The sequence below is a fragment of the Phyllobates terribilis genome, unplaced genomic scaffold, assembly GCF_046119375.1.
Source record: "Phyllobates terribilis strain yellow unplaced genomic scaffold, ASM4611937v1 Scaffold_13__5_contigs__length_258822181, whole genome shotgun sequence".
Classification (NCBI taxonomy): Eukaryota; Metazoa; Chordata; class Amphibia; order Anura; family Dendrobatidae; genus Phyllobates; species Phyllobates terribilis.
Genome location: NW_027362773.1, coordinates 4,525,332 through 4,545,611, shown reverse-complemented (window position 1 = coordinate 4,545,611; position 20,280 = coordinate 4,525,332). Strand labels below are relative to the sequence as shown.

At 47.6% G+C, this 20,280-nt stretch overlaps 1 protein-coding gene across 2 annotated transcripts in view; it reads right to left on the bottom strand.

Moving 5' to 3' along the window:
• The window catches only part of EDC4 (enhancer of mRNA decapping 4), a 555,140-nt gene extending 542,523 nt beyond the window's left edge, over positions 1–12,617 (bottom strand). Inside the window, exons 1-2 of one of the 2 annotated variants that reach the window (XM_073657960.1) lie at positions 12,379–12,617; positions 6,370–6,540 (exon numbers count right to left, since the gene is read on the bottom strand). In XM_073657960.1, coding sequence (XP_073514061.1) covers positions 6,370–6,540; positions 12,379–12,454 — 247 coding nt within the window. In that variant the 5' untranslated portion in view covers positions 12,455–12,617. The remainder of the gene's footprint in view (positions 1–6,369; positions 6,541–12,378) is intronic. The other variant, XM_073657961.1, reaches the window with a different exon arrangement.
• Positions 12,618–20,280: the final 7,663 nt, after the last annotated feature.

The window sequence follows — 20,280 nt, the reverse complement described above, 5'->3', positions numbered from 1 at the left end:
AAGACAGGTTATTAAACTTGGGGTTATTTAGTTTGGAAAAACGAAGGCTTAGGGGTGATCTTATTACTATGTGCAAATATATGAGGGGACAGTACAAAGACCTTTCTACTGATCTTTTTACTCTGAGGCCTGAGACGGGGACAAGGGGACAAGGGGGCATCTTCTACGTCTGGAGGAAAGAAGGTTTAATCATAATCACAGACACGGATTCTTTACTGTAAGAGCAGTGAGACTATGGAACTCTCTGCCGCATGATGTTGTAATGAGTGATTCACTACTAAAATTTAAGAAGGGCATGGATGCCTTTCTTGAAAAGTATAATATTACAGGTTATATATACTAGATTCCTTCATAGGGCGTTGATCTAGGGAACTAGTCTGATTGTCGTATGGAGTCAGGAAGGAATTTTTTTTCCTCAATGTGGAGCTTAGTGTTTGCCACATGGGTTTTTTGCCTTCCTCTGGATCAACATGTTAGCCTATGGGTTGAACTAGATGGACTTAATCTTCCTTCAACCTTAAAAACTATGTTACTATGTAATTACAGTGAAACCAGATTTATATCAAGTTTTTATGTTTGACAGCTATCACACACTAAAAGACACTTTTTATTGCAAAAACTAGCTTTTGCATCACCATATTTTGAGAACTATCATTTTTCCATATTTTTCTGCCAACTGAGTCAGGTGAGTGTTTCTTTTCCGCGGGACGACTTGTTTTTTTTTTTTAATCGCTCTCTATTCTGCTTTTTGGGGAGGCAGAATTTACAGAAACCAGGAATCCATTTTCTTTTTTATACAGTTTCGCGTGTGGTAAAATTGATAAGGCAGCTTTATTCTTTGTGTCAGTAGAATTAAAGGATTATTACATTTATATTTTTTTTTTATGTTTTGCCGTTTTTACACAATAAAACCTTTCGAAAAAAATAATTATTTTTGCATCGCTTTATTTTGAGAGCTATAACTTTTTATTTTTCGGCTGATTGAGCTGTGTGGCTGCTTGTTTTTTGAGGGACAAGATGACATTTTCAGCGGTAACATTTTTATTTCTATTCGTCTTTTCGATCGCCTTTTATTCCACTTTTTTTCAGCAGTATGATGATAAAGCATAGTTACCTACTTTTTTTCTGTTTTTTTTTTTTTCACGGTGCTCACTGAAGGAGTTAACTAGTATGACACGTTTATAGCATGGGTTGTTCTGCATTCGACTATAACAAATGTGTCCTTTTTTTTGCTTATTTTTTACATTAAAATGTGTATGTATTAGTATAATATTTTTTATCAATTTTTTTTTGTTTTAGTTTTTTTTTACTCAGTCCCTCAATTGCACTTTCACTTTTTTCATAAGTATAATACAATTGCAATTTACCATGGTAACGATCAGGCGCCCGCGATGACGTCGCGGGGGCACTGATCTGAAGGCAGAGGAAGCTCCCTTCCCTCTGCCTGCTTCCTGAATGCTGTGATTGCGCTCGATCTTAGCATTTAGTGGGTTAACAGCGAGGGGCAGCACTGAGCTCCTACTCTGATCAGGCAGGAGGTGCTGATATTTTAGCATCTCCTGCGCAATCATGCTGTGATCGGTGAGTCAGACTTAATGACCAATCACAGCGATCTCGGTGCAGGGACCGACGGCATGGGTCCCGGCGCCTGCTCCCGTGCCACTCAGCTGTCAGTACTGAACTCTCACTGTGTGTTTACATGAAGTGACAGTTCAAAAGTGCGGGAACTGACAACCGGCCATGACGGGCTATGTCCGTCATTGGACGTAAAAGGGGTTAAAGGGAACCTGTCACCATGAAAATGTTGACCAATCTGTAGACACCATGTTATAGAGCAGGTGGAGCTGAGCTGGGGTGCTAGGCCAGATGACCTGGCCTCCACAATCACCAGACCTGAACCCAATCCAGATGGTTTGGGGTGAGCTGGACCGCAGAGTGAAGGCAAAAGGGCCAATAAGTGCTAAGCATCTCTGGGAACTCCTTCAAGATTGTTGGAAGACCATTTTTGGTGACTACCTCTTGAGGCTCATCAAGAAAATGCCAAGAGTGTGCAAAGCAGTCATCAAAGCAAAACGTGGCTACTTTGAAGAACCTGGAATATAAGACATATTTTCAGTTGTTTCACACTTTTTTGTTGAGTATATAATTCCACATGTGTTAATTCATAGTTTTGATGCCTTCAGTGTGAATGTACAATTTTCATAGTCATAAAACTGCAGAAAAATCTTTAAATGAGAAGGTGTGTCCAAACTTTTGGTCTGTACTGTATGTCTGTCGGAAGAAGTTGTAGAGGCAGGAATAAAATTTCATTATCAAATTGAGGCCAGAGGAAAAGAAACTAAAAAACACAAGAAAAGAATTAAAATACTAAAAAGATTTATGCTTTCATTTATTATCTATTGATTCTTTTTAGGTATTTCTTTATTATTTATGATTGTATAATTATATATTTTAGATTACGTTTACATTTATATCATAACATGTTAGATTCACATTTGATTTATGATTATGTTTATATTTTGTCTGTGGTTATGTATATGTAATGATTATGATGCTTCCTATGTGGTCCCTTTGATTTTTTATCATTGTCTGAAGATGGGTAGATTTCCCTTGGTGTGTGTTCCGTTTTAACTATAGCAAGATGCACTTTAGGATGTTCTATATATATGGGACGTATGCTCCCTTTAACAACGTCACTTTTCCTCTTTCGGGGTGTAATTGGAGTGCGGTGCGCTCTGGGAACGCGTCATTTCCGTCTCCGGTCACTTGTGCGTTCCAGAATGGAACACATGGCTCAATATTATGGGACGCGTACCTTTTGGTCCACGTCACTTCCGGTTGGCGCGGTCCGGGCGTGCGTTCCACGCTGGAACACGTACACCATTAGGTATGATATCCACTACCCAAACAAAACCAAGAACCAGAGGCTCAAATAATAATAGAAAATAGGTGTATCAAAAATACAAAAAACAAAAAGAACAAAGTATACACCCTAAGATATAACTTTTAATAGATATTTTAAAAGATAACAATAAATCCAGGACAAGAATTCAGATAAAGTATGGGGAAGGAAAGGCAATGGGACGGCAAAAAATATCATACAAACTCTCCCTATAGACCCTAAGGGAGGAATGCCCTACCTGACAGCGGAGTAGTCACCCTAATGTGTCGGCGTGGTGTCCCCGCTCAACGGAGGCTGTCCCTTGCCTGTACCTAGCACATCCCTATACAGACATAAAAAACGGAAAACAAAACGGTGTCCCAAAATTGGCAGACCTGACAGTCATATCAAAAATTAAAATGCTGTAAAAGTAAAAAAAAAACATGTAGCAGTTATGATAAGGTGGGTAAAGAGTGTCAAAGATTATCCATATAAATAAACAGGATAACTTATTGCAAAAATCACCGACAATCACTGTCAAAATGAGTAAACGAGATGACTTATTACAGAGACCACCAACAATCAGTGTCAATATGCCCCAAAATGTCGGGATTACAGTTGTGAGAAAATGGGAGTAAAGGAGACCATATATCCCTATCAGTAAATTTCTATATGAGAAACCATAGATCACTGACTTTTTTAGACAACCAAAGGTAAAATTGGAATAACTTATTTTTTGCGTCTCAGTTACCTCACATAATGGCCAAAAAAAATACCTGTAAAATCACTCTAATAATCAGACAACAGTATTAGTCAAATGTTCTCAATAAGATAATGTAACAGCAGTGATAAATAATCAGACTGCTAGATAACAGGAATATCTGATACTCAGTAGTTCATGGTCATAATATACGCTACATTCCCAATACTTAAACCAATGTACTAAATAAGTTTATACCACAACAATCACATAATAACAAACTGCTAAATTGCAGACTTATCAGATGCTGATTGGTTCATGATCACTATATAAATATAAATAATATATATTATATATAAATGAAGTCCCAGTCCCAACACGTTTCGCCACCTCCTAGGTCGGGGCTCATCAGGGAACAATCACAAGAGTACACAATAATAGGTCGGGCTGGATGGAAAAGTGAATATATCCCATCAGATGAATCATGAAGCCAAAGGAGTCAGTGACCCATCAGACTTAAATAAACCCCCGGCATTAATTACACAGGCAACACCTGTCAGCCGTATCTAGCGCGGCTAAATTCACAGCCAGGAGGCACTGCTGGAACGCTGAGTGTGCTCCACCAGCAGCTAGCCGCTTATTACTTCTGCATGTGGCAATGTAAATCACGTCCGCCGCGCGAACTCAATGGAACGCATATGCGTGTAACCAGTACTTCCGGCCGCGGCAGACAAAAGACGTCACTTCCGCCGCGTGATCTTGGTGGAACACAAATGCGTATCACCAGCGTTTAGAAAGAACAGGACACACCAATTCTACGGATTATGCCAAGCGCTAAGAAGCAGGAAGTTGAAAAACATCAAATAAGACACAGATAGGATCCTAATACTAAGCATAGAGAAGTTGTTGAAAGAATAACTGGTGAAATAATGTACATATCAGCAGCGGTCGCTAGAAGAGGGAGAAATAAAGACCTAAATATGATCATGAAAAATAAGCCCACTAAACTGTATGTCCTAAAGACCTTTTTTTTTTAAGATAATATAAAGACTAACATACTTTATTTCCTCCTCTTCTAGCGACCACTGCTGATATGTACATTATTTCACCAGTATATCAAATAAACTTTCACCGTTTACTTTCAAATATACTTTCATTATTTCACCGAATGAATATATATATATATATATATATATATATATATATATATATATATATATATATATATATATATATATATATATATATATATATATATATATATATATATATATATATATATATATATATATATATGCGTTGGGGCCTAGCTATATGGTATTTATTCCTTCCTATGTATTTACTTGATTACATATAATGCATTTAATTTAGCACTCTAATTTATCTATATTCACTGTGATTTAATTTATTTATACTTTTGAGTCGCTGTTCTATGTACCATGTTGCACCATGCACTTTAACACAGTTTGGATTTGCCATTTATATTTTCCTTTCTTTTAATCCATGCCCCACAGAAAATGAACTATTGGGTACTTATTATATATCCCTGAGTCTGTTTTTCCTATAATCATGTCTGTCGATCTATACATGTATGTATTTTTAATAAGAATTTATTAAAATGAATACTTTTTTAAAAAAGATTAGGTGGTTGTTCATTGTTTATCTGAGTGGGTCTTGTATTTAATATTAATGAATAACCCATTATAAATATACTATACTATTTTTAGATAGCTGTGTTGCAACTTGGACCTCCTGTCTAACAAACGATCTAATCTGCTCTATCAACGAGGGGTGTTCTTCTTTAAATATGCTGTCTGTGCAGGGTTGGCACAGTTTCTTCCTATGGGATGAGGGCAGTTTGGTTTTTTTTTTGCACGACACCACATCTACGGGATTGGTTTTTATCCTTCTTAGTAATGGGGGCCTTGTCTTCCAAAGAGAGGGGAAGAGAAGGAAAACCTAGTGTAACTAGAAGGAGGGGAGTAACAAGTGTCATCTCAAATAGAGAGGCTGAGTTAACCCCTTAGTGACCAACCCCTGTACTACTCCCTGTAGCCAGGGGGGTGATGGACTCTGCAGATGCAGGGATGCAGGGATGCAGGATCTGTCACCCTCCATGATGGAGATAGCCTTACCTGGAGACGTCTTCTGGCGGGTTTTTAAAGTGAAAAACTGTGCCCCCAACAAGGAACATCCCATTCCCTCCTTCATGTCACCTGCAGGTCAAACAGGTACGAATAACACAGAATACCGGCTCCGGAAAGTGTGCACCCTAGTGCGTTCCAGCATGGAACGCATACTCCAAAGCCCGGAAGTGACTAGGACCTTTAGTGACGTCACTTCCGGGCACGCGTCCACACCGCCGGAGGAAGGAGGAGATGCCAGAGAGCTGACAGAGGCTATCGGCATGTAAGCTACCCGCCCTGCTTTACCCTCTATGGCGCGCAGGAAGACCGGGGCGGTTCCATCGGGAGCAGCAAGGAAGGAGGAGGGGAGTACCCACGACTAACCACTGCCCTGCAAGACTGAGCAATGCTGTCGCGCCGCCCAGACAGCACTGAAGGGACCTCTCCATGCACCAAGGCGGACAGGAAAACACTGGTGATTGACTGTGGGGAGGGGCTTTTAACCTCTGTGTGTTCCTGTCCCCCAATATAATGTTTCGGACAGTGGAAAAACCTTTGGGACAAGTGCATATCATCTAATGAACAGGATTTTAAAGGGGATTAATGTTTTCAAGATATTAGTAGAAATAAAAAAAAATTAAATAATTAATTTTTTGGGGTACCTCCTCGAATACCAGTACTGCATGTGAAAGCAGCAGGCACATCACCGGACAGAGTGGTACTGCGCTGGTTTCTGTGGCTATCAGGGTCCAGCCTCTGTAGATCACTATTGGTGATGCCAGTTTTATCTATTATATCAGCCTTACTGCTTCCAAGAGAATCCTGCGAACCTCCTGGATAAAAACCATAAAAATCAGCACTACATATAAAAAATAAATAAATTAAAAAAAAAAACAACTCATATCTCAAACAATGGCAGATTTAAAAACAAAAGACAATACAAAGGAGAGCAGTGAGAATAAAATAAGAGTACTAACTAGCCACTTTACATCGGGTGACAAATCCATTCTGAGTACCAAGAACTTTTACTTATGAATACTTAGAGACTACAACTTGCCCGTTTCTAAAAAGCTCTAAACAAGGAGATGAGAACAAGCACTTGATATTCTTCACTGCTACATGAACGGTACACAGGATTCACTGCTTTTTTGTCCTAAAATCCCAAGTACTGTAATAACGCACTAGACGCGCACGCCTCCCCGCGCGCGCACACACACACACACACACACAGCACCCCCCCCACACACACACACACAGCACCCCCCCACACACACACACACAGCACCCCCCACACACACACACACAGCACCCCCCCACACACACACACACCGCACCCCCCCCACACACCGCACCCCCCCACACATTATGTATATATATATATATATATATATATATATATATATATATATATATATATATATATATATATATATATATATATATATATATACACACACACACAGCAGCCCCCCCACACACACACACCGCATCCTCCCCCACACACACACACAGCACCCCCCCACACACACACACAGCACCCCCCCCACACACACACAGCACCCCCCCCACACACACACAGCACCCCCCCACACACACACAGCATCCCCACACACACACACACACAGCATCCCCCCCCACACACACACACAGCACCCCCCCCACACACACACACACAGCACCCCCCCCACACACACACACAGCACCCCCCCCCACACACACACACAGCACCCCCCCCCACACACACACACAGCACCCCCCCCCACACACACAGAGCACCCCCCCACACACACACACACACACACACAGCACCCCCCCCCCACACACACACACACAGCACCCCCCCCACACACACACACACAGCACCCCCCCCACACACACACACAGCACCCCCCCCACACACACACACACAGCACCCCCCCCCACACACACACACACACACATCCCCCCCACACACACACACATCCCCCCCCACACACACACACACAGCACCCCCCCCCCACACACACACACAGCATCCCCCCACACCCACACACACACAGCACCCCCCCACACCCACACACAGCACCCCCCCCCACACCCACACACAGCACCCCCCCCCACACCCACACACAGCACCCCCCCCACACACACACACACCATCCCACACACAATCCCACACACAATCCCACACACAATCCCACACACAATCCCACACACAATCCCACACACAATCCCACACACAATCCCACACACACACAATCCCACACACACACACACACACCATCCCACACACACACACACACACACCATCCCACACACACACCATCCCCCATCCCACACACACACCATCCCCCATCCCACACACACACCATCCCCCATCCCACACACACACACCATCCCCCATCCCACACACACACACCATCCCCCCCCACACACACAGCACCCCCCCACACACACACACAGCACCCCCCCACACACACACCCCATCCCCCCCCAAACATACACACACCCCATCCCCCCCCAAACATACACACACCCCATCCCCCCCCAAACATACACACACCCCATCCCCCCCCAAACATACACACACCCCACCCCCCCCACCCCCCCACCACCCCCACACACACACCACCCCCCCCCACACACACACCACCCCCCCCCACACACACAGCATCCCCCCCACACACACACACACACAGCATCCCCCCCCACACACACACAGCACCCCCCACACACACACACAGCATCCCCCCCCACACACACACACAGCACCCCCCCCCCACACACACACACAGCACCCCCCCCACACACACACAGCATCCCCCCCACACACACACAGCATCCCCCCCACACACACACAGCATCCCCCCCACACACACAGCATCCCCCCCCACACACACAGCATCCCCCCCCACACACACACAGCATCCCCCCCCACACACACACAGCATCCCCCCCCACACAGCATCCCCCCCCCACACACACACACACACACAGCATCCCCCCCCACACACAGCATCCCCCCCCACACACACACACAGCGTCCCCCCCACACACACACAGCGTCGTCCCCACACACAGCATCCCCCCGTCCCCACACACACACACACACACACACACGCGGCGTCCACACACACACACACACACACACACACGCAGCATCCCCACACGCAGCATCCCCACACACGCAGCATCCACACACGCAGCATCCCCACACACGCAGCATCCACACACACACACGCAGCATCCACACACACACACGCAGCATCCACACACACACACACGCAGCATCCACACACACACACACGCAGCATCCACACACACACACACGCAGCATCCACACACACACACACGCAGCATCCACACACACACACACACAGCATCCACACACACACACACACAGCATCCACACACACACACACACAGCATCCACACACACACACACACAGCATCCACACACACACACACACACAGCATCCACACACACACACACACAGCATCCACACACACACACACACAGCATCCACACACACACACACACAGCATCCACACACACACACACACAGCATCCACACACACACACACAGCATCCACACACACACACACACAGCATCCACACACACACACACACAGCATCCACACACACACACACAGCATCCACACACACACACACAGCATCCACACACACACACACACACAGCATCCACACACACACACACAGCATCCACACACACACACACAGCATCCACACACACACACACAGCATCCACACACACACACACAGCATCCACACACACACACACAGCATCCACACACACACACACAGCATCCACACACACACACAGCATCCACACACACACACAGCATCCACACACACACACAGCATCCACACACACACACAGCATCCACACACACACACAGCATCCACACACACACACAGCATCCACACACACACACACAGCATCCACACACACACACACAGCATCCACACACACACACACAGCATCCACACACACACACACAGCATCCACACACACACACACACAGCATCCACACACACACACACACAGCATCCACACACACACACACAGCATCCACACACACACACACAGCATCCACACACACACACACACAGCATCCACACACACACACACAGCATCCACACACACACACACAGCATCCACACACACACACACAGCATCCACACACACACACACAGCATCCACACACACACACACAGCATCCACACACACACACACAGCATCCACACACACACACACACAGCATCCACACACACACACACACAGCATCCACACACACACACACACACACACACACAGCATCCACACACACACACACACACAGCATCCCCCCCCACACACAGCATCCCCCCCCCCACACAGCATCCCCCCCCCACACAGCACCCCCCCCCACACACAGCATCCCCCCCCCCACACACACACACACAGCATCCCCCCCACACACAGCATCCCCCCCCCACACACAGCATCCCCCCCCACACACACACACACACAGCATCCCCCCCACCACACACACAACATCCCCCCCACCACACACACACACAGCATCCCCCCCCCACACACACACACAGCATCCCCCCCCCACACACACACACAGCATCCCCCCCACACACACACACAGCATCCCCCCCACACACACACACAGCATCCCCCCCCACACACACACACAGCATCCCCCCCACACACACACACAGCATCCCCCCCCACACACACACACAGAATCCCCCCCCACACACACACACACACACAGCATCCCCCCACACACACAGCATCCCCCCCCACACACACACACACACAGCATCCCCCCCACACACAGCATCCCCCCCCCCACACAGCACCCCCCCCCCACACACAGCATCCCCCCCCACACACACACACACACAGCATCCCCCCCACCACACACACAACATCCCCCCCACCACACACACACACAGCATCCCCCCCACACACACAGCATCCCCCCCACACACACACACAGCATCCCCCCCACACACACACACAGCATCCCCCCCACACACACACACAGCATCCCCCCCACACACACACACAGCATCCCCCCCCACACACACACACACACACAGCATCCCCCCCCACACACACACACAGCATCCCCCCCCACACACACACACAGCATCCCCCCCCACACACACACACAGCATCCCCCCCACACACACACACAGCATCCCCCCCCACACACACACACACAGCATCCCCCCCACACACACACACAGCATCCCCCCCACACACAGCATCCCCCCCACACACAGCATCCCCCCCACACACAGCATCCCCCCCACACACAGCATCCCCCCCACACACACACACAGCATCCACACACACACACAGCATCCACACACACACACAGCATCCCCCCCACACACACACAGCATCCACACACACACACACAGCATCCACACACACACAGCATCCCCCCCACACACACACAGCATCCACACACACACAGCATCCCCCCCACACACACACAGCATCCACACACACACAGCATCCCCCCCACACACACACACAGCATCCCCCCCCACACACACACACACAGCATCCCCCCCCCACACACACACACACACACAGCATCCCCCCCCACACAGCATCCCCCCCACACACACACAGCATCCCCCCCCCACACACACACACAGCATCCCCCCCCACACACACAGCATCCCCCCCCACACACACAGCATCCCCCCCCACACACACAGCATCCCCCCCCCACACACACACAGCATCCCCCCCACACACACACACAGCATCCCCCCCCACACACACACAGCATCCCCCCCCACACACACACAGCATCCCCCCCACACACACACAGCATCCCCCCCACACACAGCATCCCCCCCACACACAGCATCCCCCCCACACACAGCATCCCCCCCACACACACACACAGCATCCACACACACACACAGCATCCCCCCCCCCACACACAGCATCCACACACACACAGCATCCCCCCCACACACACACAGCATCCACACACACACAGCATCCCCCCCACACACACACAGCATCCCCCCCCACACACACACACAGCATCCCCCCCCCACACACACACACACACAGCATCCCCCCCCACACAGCATCCCCCCCACACACACACAGCATCCCCCACACACACACACACACACACACACACACAGCATCCCCCCCCACACACACAGCATCCCCCCACACACACACACAGCATCCCCCCCCACACAGCATCCCCCCCCCACACACACACAGCATCCCCCCCACACACACACAGCATCCCCCCCACACACACACACAGCATCCCCCCCACACACACACACAGCATCCCCCCCCACACACACACAGCATCCCCCCCCACACACACACAGCATCCCCCCCCCCCCCCACACACACACAGCATACACACACACACACAGCATACACACACACACAGCATACACACACACACCATATATACACACACACACAGCATACACACACACACCATATATACACACACACACAGCATACACACACACACCATATATACACACACACACACCATATACACACACACACACACACACACACACACACACACACACACACACACACACACACACACACACACACACACACACCACTCTTTCCTTTCCTAAACATCCATGGCTTTCTCCTCACCTCCAGGACGATCCAGCTTCAGAATATCCCTGAGATGCTGAGTGGCATCCACATCAATATTAGCAGCCGAAGCCATCGTTCCTATAGCGCTCTCCCGCCTAGAGCAGATCCTGCGAGCGAATGCCGTCCACCACCGCAATGCACTTCCGGTCTGTGCTTGTTTTTCGGTTTCCCCCAGGAAACGAGAAAGCGGCTCATTCGTTCCATCGAATAAGGTGGCGTTTAGAGTCGGCAGGACAGATAATGTGTGAGTCAGTGGTGGGCGGCATGTCACATGGCAGAGGGTTGTGACTGTGACTCGTTGTATGTTAGGTGGGTCAGTGAGGAACTTGGTGCAGCTGAGAACAGGGATATGTGTCTTGTGAGCCAGGTTAGGGGATTTACGGCTGTGATCAGGCGTGCTTTTTTGGGGTGCATTAGGACAGGTTCACACCGGGGTATTTTATAGGCCGTATACGGTGATCGACCTGCCAGCCTCATATGTGTTGTGCGACCTGTAGTCAGTCCAGGCACTGCGGTCTGTATACAGGCTGCAAACTATGCGTGAAACCGGTTTCTAAGGGTCTTCTCATCTTCAGGAGAGAAGATCCCAAATACTGTAAAATAACAATCTAAGCAGGTGGTCACCCTCCCCAGGTCCAGTGCTGGCTCCCCTCCGCTGCTGTGTTTCGGCTGCTGCGGTGACATCATGTGAACAGCGCACATCACAACTGTCAGCAATCACTGAGCTCGGCAATTCGTCTTATCTACAGTGATTGTCTACAATTGTGACGGCACCGCTGCAGCCAAACAACAAGACACAAAGAACTGAGGGAAGCTGGCGCTTGACAAAGGAAGGAAGAGTACGGCTGTGTGCCCTCTATGAAATTTTAAGCGTTTCTGCAGTGGCAATTCCGCTGCAGAAACGCTTAAAAAACTCATGGTAGAAGGTCTGCCATGTCCCCCAATGATAATCCGCATGTGCTGTGCACATGCTGCGGAAAATTCCGCTGCGGATTATCATTGAGGAAAAAAACGCAGCACTACCAATTATTTTGCGTAAACGTGGCGTTTTCGCCGTAATTGACTTTCATTAGAACGCATGTGTGACGCCTCTACTCAGAAAGCCCGTGTTTTACCCTGGGTGTCGGGGGACTCGATGTCAGGCCCTGTGTTGAAGAGATGGGATGCAGCCGTGGCCCGGACCCGACCCGTGCTTAGGGCCGTCACATTAGAAAGAGATGGTGTGGCATTGTCCGGGTTGAATGGCTTATTTTAACGACTACGCCACCTGTGGTGCCTGGTGAAGGGTCACCAGCGCTGCTGCAGTCCGCTGAGGCCCGTTGTCGTGGCGGCTAAAGTTATTACTGCTCCCCACAGGCGGAGCAAGGCCTCAGGGCAGGCAAACAGAATGAATGGGGGGTTGTAGTAGTGCGGGGAGTACGGGCACCGCGTCGCTTGGTATGGCGCGTAATGAACAGTCCGGAGGCCATAGGGGTGAACTTCCAAGGCTTTACTCATTTAGAGATGACAGCGGGAAGGCGACTCCCTGCTCCTCTCGGAGTCCTGCGGCCACCAGGGACGAGGGTCCGACTACCTCCGAGAAAGTCCAGTGTTCGGTAGCGATCCTACACCAGAGTGTTCCTGCACTACAGACTTCATCCTTTCCCGTATGTGCGTGTGTGGATAGGCCGGGCCTCCTTCTGAGCTCCTCTCCTCAGGACTAGGGCTCGGGTGGCAATTCCTCTCCATCCGACGCCCGGCGGGATCCTCAGGGCCTAACCGGGCTTTCCCGTCGGGGGCCGGTACCCCTCTTGCAGCCGGAATCCCTCTGAATAGATCAGGTAGGCGAGGACAGGTGGCGTGCTCCTCTCCGTCTGCATCCTCCCCGGGACCCATTTGCTGGGGAGCCACACTCTACAGCTCCTGGGCCTTCTTGATCCTGGTCCTTGGCCGGGTTGAGACATTCCTTGTCTACAACCTACGTCTCGTCCCAAGGCCAGGGTACGAGGGCTGTGTCCCTTGCCGGTGCAGGCCCACACAGGATCTGCGCTCCCGGAGGGAAGTCACATTAACACACAGTAGTTTGACAGCACAGTACGACCACTAGAGCCGTCGACTTAGGACGGAAGGACCAGAGAAGAACGGACTCTGTACAAGAAGGACGGACCAAGATCAAAGATGGCATTCTATTAAATATTAAATCTGAAGTGTAACTAACTTGTAAGTCCTCCACCCACACCCACTAACTGGTTCCTACCACTTTGTGTTCCCCAGTCTCCCTGTGACCAGGGGAGCAGCACCTAGTGCATACTAGCTCCCTCTGGTGGAGAAGTGTGGTGTTGGATGCAAAAGATTAGGTCACAACCATCGCACAGGGCTTACCTCAGAGGAGGAACACCTCACTCCATTAAAGAAGTGCAGCATCCCTGTGGCGGTCGAACCCTCAGGGGCACCACACATGGAATCCGCATCACTGGATCTGTACATGTGGATAACATACCTTTCAATGTGCGGATGGTACCCGGGTCTGGATAAGAGGAGACTCTCATCCGGACCCGGGTACCATAGAACCTGTAAAATAAATATTATATTTACCTTCTGATGGCCCCCGGTGTCTTTGTCTTGTCTTGTCGGCAGATCGCGGTTCGACTGAAGGACCTGCGGTGACGTCATTTAGTCATGTGACGGGTCACGCGACCGCTGACATCGCCAGGTCCTTCAGTGTTCCGCGATCTGCCGGAAAGCCGAGACGCATCAGATAAAGACTCCGGGGGCTATCGGAATGTAAGTGTAATATTTATTTTTTACCATTCTTTTACGGTCACACTATATAAATCCATGCCGGTTGCATGGATTTATATATCGTGACCAAGTTGTCAAACACTTTCCAAGTGATGCTAAAATTGCTTGGAAAGCGCTTGTCAACCCGCATGCGGAAATGCATGTGAAGAACGCTTCACTTCCGCATGTCCCTGGCAGGAAAACGCATGTACAATCCGCATGTACAATCCGCATGCGTCTTCTCTGCCAGGGAGATGCAGAAACACTCAGGAAAACATCCGGAGCATTTCCGCATCGTGGGCACATAGCCTACCTGCTCTTTCCTTAAAGTAGAAAACCCTTTAACTCCTAAGGTGGTTTGCACGTTAATGACCAGGTCAATTTTTACAATTCTGACCACAGTCACTTTATGAGGTAATACCTCTGCAACGCTTCGACGAATCTCACTGATTCTGAGACTGTTTTTTTTTTTTTACATATTGTACTTCATGATAGTGGTAAAATTTATTCAATGTGACTTGCGTTACTTTGTGCAAAAATCGGAAATTTGGCAAAAATTTTGCAATTTTCAAACTTTGAATTTTCATTCCCTTAAATCAGAGAGTTGTATCACATAAAATAGTTAATAAATAACATTTCCCACATGTCTACTTTACATCAGCACAATTTTAGAATCAAATTTTTTTTGTTAGGAAGTTATAAGGGTTAATAGTTGACCAGCGATTTCTAATTTTTCCAACAAAATTTACAAAAACATTTTTTTAGGGACCACATCACATTTGAAGTGACTTTGAGGGGTCTATAAATAGAAAATACCCAAAAGTGACACCATTCTAAAAACTGCACCCCTGCAAGGTGCTCAAACCCACATTGAAGAAGTTTATTAACCCTTCAGGTGCTTCACAGGAATTTTTGGAATGTGGAAGAAAATGAACATTTAACTTGTTTTCACAAAAATGTTACTTTAGACCCAAATTTTTTTATTTTCACAAGGGTAACAGGAAAAAATGGACCTCAAAATTTGTTGTGCAATTTCTCCTAAGCACACCGATACCCCATTGTGGGGGAAAACCACTATTTGGGCACATGGCAGGGCTCGGAAGGAAGAAGCGCCATTTGACTTTTTGAATGTAAAATTTGCTTGAATAATTAGCAGAAGCCTTGTCGCGTTTAGGGAGCCTCTGATGTTCCTAAGCAGTAGAAACCCCCTACAAGTGACACCATTTCGGAAACTAGACCCCTCAAGGAACTTATCTAGATGTGTGGATGCGCCATTTCTGGGACAGCTGAGGGGTGATGTTAATAGCCGCGAAGTGGGCTTGTATTCATGGCCCCTTCTCTGGCTATTAATATTAGCCTGCAGCTGTCTAGTTTAGCCTTTGCTGGCTAGATTTTATAGGGGGACCCCACATCAATTTTTTTCTGGGGTTCCCCTGTATTCTAGCCAGTAAAGGCTAAACAAACAGCTGTGGGCTGATGATATTATTAGCCAGGGAACATTGTTGGCTGATGGCCCTTTCCGCGGCTACTAAGATCAGCCTCCAGCGGTTGGCTTTCCCTCTGCTGGTTATAAAAATGACGCGGAAGCCCACACCATTTTTTTTTTTAAGTTTTAGGCTTTGTGCCCATAATTCAGACATAGCAGCGCTTTGGACCCAAATTTTTGCTGCGTCTAAAACGTTGCATTCTATTGAACGCAGGTAAATCCATATGTGTTCACTGAACCATGTGTATTTACCGCATTCAATACTTTCTGGTGGTCAAATTTCTGTTGAGGAGGTTAGCGACTCCACAAGAGAAAATGATATGCTGCGGTCCTGAAAGACGCGACGCATGTCAGTGTCCACGGGTGATTCGCAGCCTCTGATGCACACATAGCGGACATGGGATTTCTAGAGATCCCATCCACTATAACGTAACATCTGGTCGCTGCGGGTTTGGCGCTGTATAAACACGCAGCGTCAAACCTGCAGCGGCTCCTGACCGTGGCCACGTACCCAAACTCACTCGCAGCATGTAAATTTCTGTAGCGGACACATTAGTCTCTGTTGCAGATTTTGTCCGACTGAAGTGTCATTATATGCGGTGGAGTCACATGTAACGACACCAAAAGTGCGGCATTAGAACACCGCTTTTTGGATGCAACATAAATACGTTGTGTCCAAAGCGCTGCTGAGTTCTGATCGGGGGGCGTAGGGACTAACGAACCAGCTGTGAGATGTTAATTATGGCCAGGGAAATGTTTGCCTAATGGCATCTTCCCAGGCTAAGAAAAAAACAGCTCAAAGCAGTCTCATAAATTAGGTGAATAGAAATGCTAATGAAGATTTGGTGAATGTGACTAGCTGATACCCAGCTCTTTTGTTTGGTGATGTCAAGGTGTCAATCAGACCTTTTCATGACCAAACAAAGTAAAGAAACGGACAGACACAGTGTAAACACTTTATTTGAAATACAACATACACGTTCTTTAATCATTTAAATAAACCAATATGATTACATCAGCTCTTATGGTAATCCAAGGGCTTAAGCAATGTCCCACCATATTTAGCTCCAAAAATCATTCATTGATGCTCAAAAACGCTTAAAAAAAGCGTCAAAAACGCATGTAAATCTGCACGCGTTTTTTTTTAGCCAGGGAGAGACAAAAACGCTCAGGAAATTTCTGCTACAAATCTGCATCGTGGGCACATACCATAAGAGGAGAAAATGGACCCCAAAAACTGTTATGCAATTTCTTCTGATTACGCCGATACCCCATATGTGGGGAAAAACACTGTTTGGGCACACGGCAGAGTTCAGAAGGGAAGGAACACTGTGGGACTTTTTGAACGCAAAATTGGCTGGAATTGAGAGTAGACACCATGTCACGTTTGCAGAGCCCCTGATATTCCTAAACAGTGGAAACCCCCCACAAGTGACCCCATTTTAGAAACTACAACCCCCAAGGATTTTATCAAGGGGTATAGTAAACATTATGAACCTAGAGGTATGACACAGAATTTGATAACATTAGGTCATTAGTCTTAAGCGCAATTGCTCACTACTTGAGTTTGCATTGGGTACTCGGCTATTCACCAAGTATCGCGGTTGCTCCAGTGACATGCTAGAGTTCCTGCTCCGCATATTTCATGGTTGTTAGACACCGAAAAAAAAAATCATGCAAGGATTGCTCTTGTATGGCAGGCAATCCCTGCGTGTTTTTTTTGGCTGTGTAACAGCCGCGAAATATGCGGGGCGGGACTCAAGCATGTTACTCAAGCACCCAATGGAAACTCAAGTAGCGAGCGCTTGCACTCAATACTAGTCGCCATATCGTCATCATTTTTTTCTTTACTGTTGAAAAAATCCCAACCGTAACACAACCCTAATCCTAACCGTATCCCTAACCTTAACACAACCCTAACATCAACACAACCGTAACCCTAGCACAATCCTAACCCTAACACAACCCTATCCCGAGCGATCCATTCACTATAATAAGGCAGTAGAGTTACTCTGGACTCTGTCTGGCCTCTGTTTAGCGTTGTCTTTTTTTTCAGAGGTTCACAAAACTATGGCCGATGGCACTTTTATGCACGCCTAATAAAAAGACGGACAATGTGGGATCCCGGGCTACACGGCGTCCACGGTGCCTCCATCTGTCTCATTACAGGGAGTCTTCTCATTTCAGAGATTTACACAGAAATCCCCGTGTAAGTGCTCAGCGCACAGCGCAGGATAAATGTGAGCCGAGCCTTACTTCAATCTTTGGGAGGCAGAATGAGCAAATCAGCGGCAGGTGAAAAATTGGTTTTATTTATTTTTTATGCTGTTCCTCAGGTATGATGATAAAGCATAGTTTTCTGCTTGTTTTTTTATTTTTATTTTTTACCGTGTTCACTAAAGTAGTTAACTAGTGGGACAGTTTTATAGGTCAGGTCATTCTGGATGCTGCGATACCAAATATGTGTACTTTTATTGTTTTTCATAATATTTATGGGTACAATATATATTTTTTATTATTTTTTTTAAATATGTTTACAACTTTTTTTTACTCTTTTTTTTTCCACTTTCTTACTTAATCCCACTATGGCCCGATCGCTTTCTGCAGTCTTATCACAGTTATAATGTATAGCAGTGCAGGATCACTGCTATACATGATTATTAACCTGTCAGCCCTGCAGACGCAAGTTACTTTGATCATGCACTGCGTATGATCAAAGTAACTTGCTGGTTTCGGGTGACCCGGATGTCGTCATGATGACATCCGGTCACCATGGCAACGATGGTTGACGACGCGGGGTTTCCAATCCAAAGCAGAGGGCCTTCTGTTCCTCTGCAGCCCCTCTGCCCACTCACTAACTGTTGCGATCGCAGCATTTAGGAAGTTAAAGTGCCGGGTGTCAGCTGTCAGAATCAGCTGACACCCGGCGGCGATCGCGCCCGCACAGCTTGTGTGCGGGCACGATCGACATGTCATAATAGTACGTACCTAGTCCATAAGTACCAGTGCACAGGGACGTACTATTACTGGCAATGTCAGAAAAGGGTTAAGGCCCTCTTCACATGTCCGTGTCTCTGGTACAAGTGGTGCAGTTACCACACGTACCGGAGACGCATACACACGTAGACCCATTCAAATCTATGGTTCAGCTCTCATGTCAGTGTGTTCCCATGGACCATGTGTCCGTGTGGAAAACATGTAGACATGTCTGTTTTTTGCTGGCATCATGGTCCGCAAGATGTCTCGTATACATGCACACTGATGACACATGGGTGACATCCGCGTGTCATCGGCGTGACATGTACCCGCGTCTGGGAAAAGCAGGACAGTTAGCACTGTCCCCATGCCCCGGGTGCTAAATCCAGCTCTCATCATCGTCGCCTGGTCTCCCTACAATCAGGCAACACTGATGAAAGTTGGAGTCAGCACGCGCATATTAAATATATAAATATTTTTTTTTTAAAAAAAAACAGTGTGTGGTCCCCCTTAATTTTACTAACCAACTGAGGGAAAGCAGACAGCTGGGGGCTGGTGCTATTATTCTGGGAAGGGCCCAATAGCCACAAAGGTTCCCGACTTATTAATAACAGCTGACAGTTGTTTTCTTAGCCTTTTATGTGCTTAATTGAGAATGACATAACGAAGGGATTGCC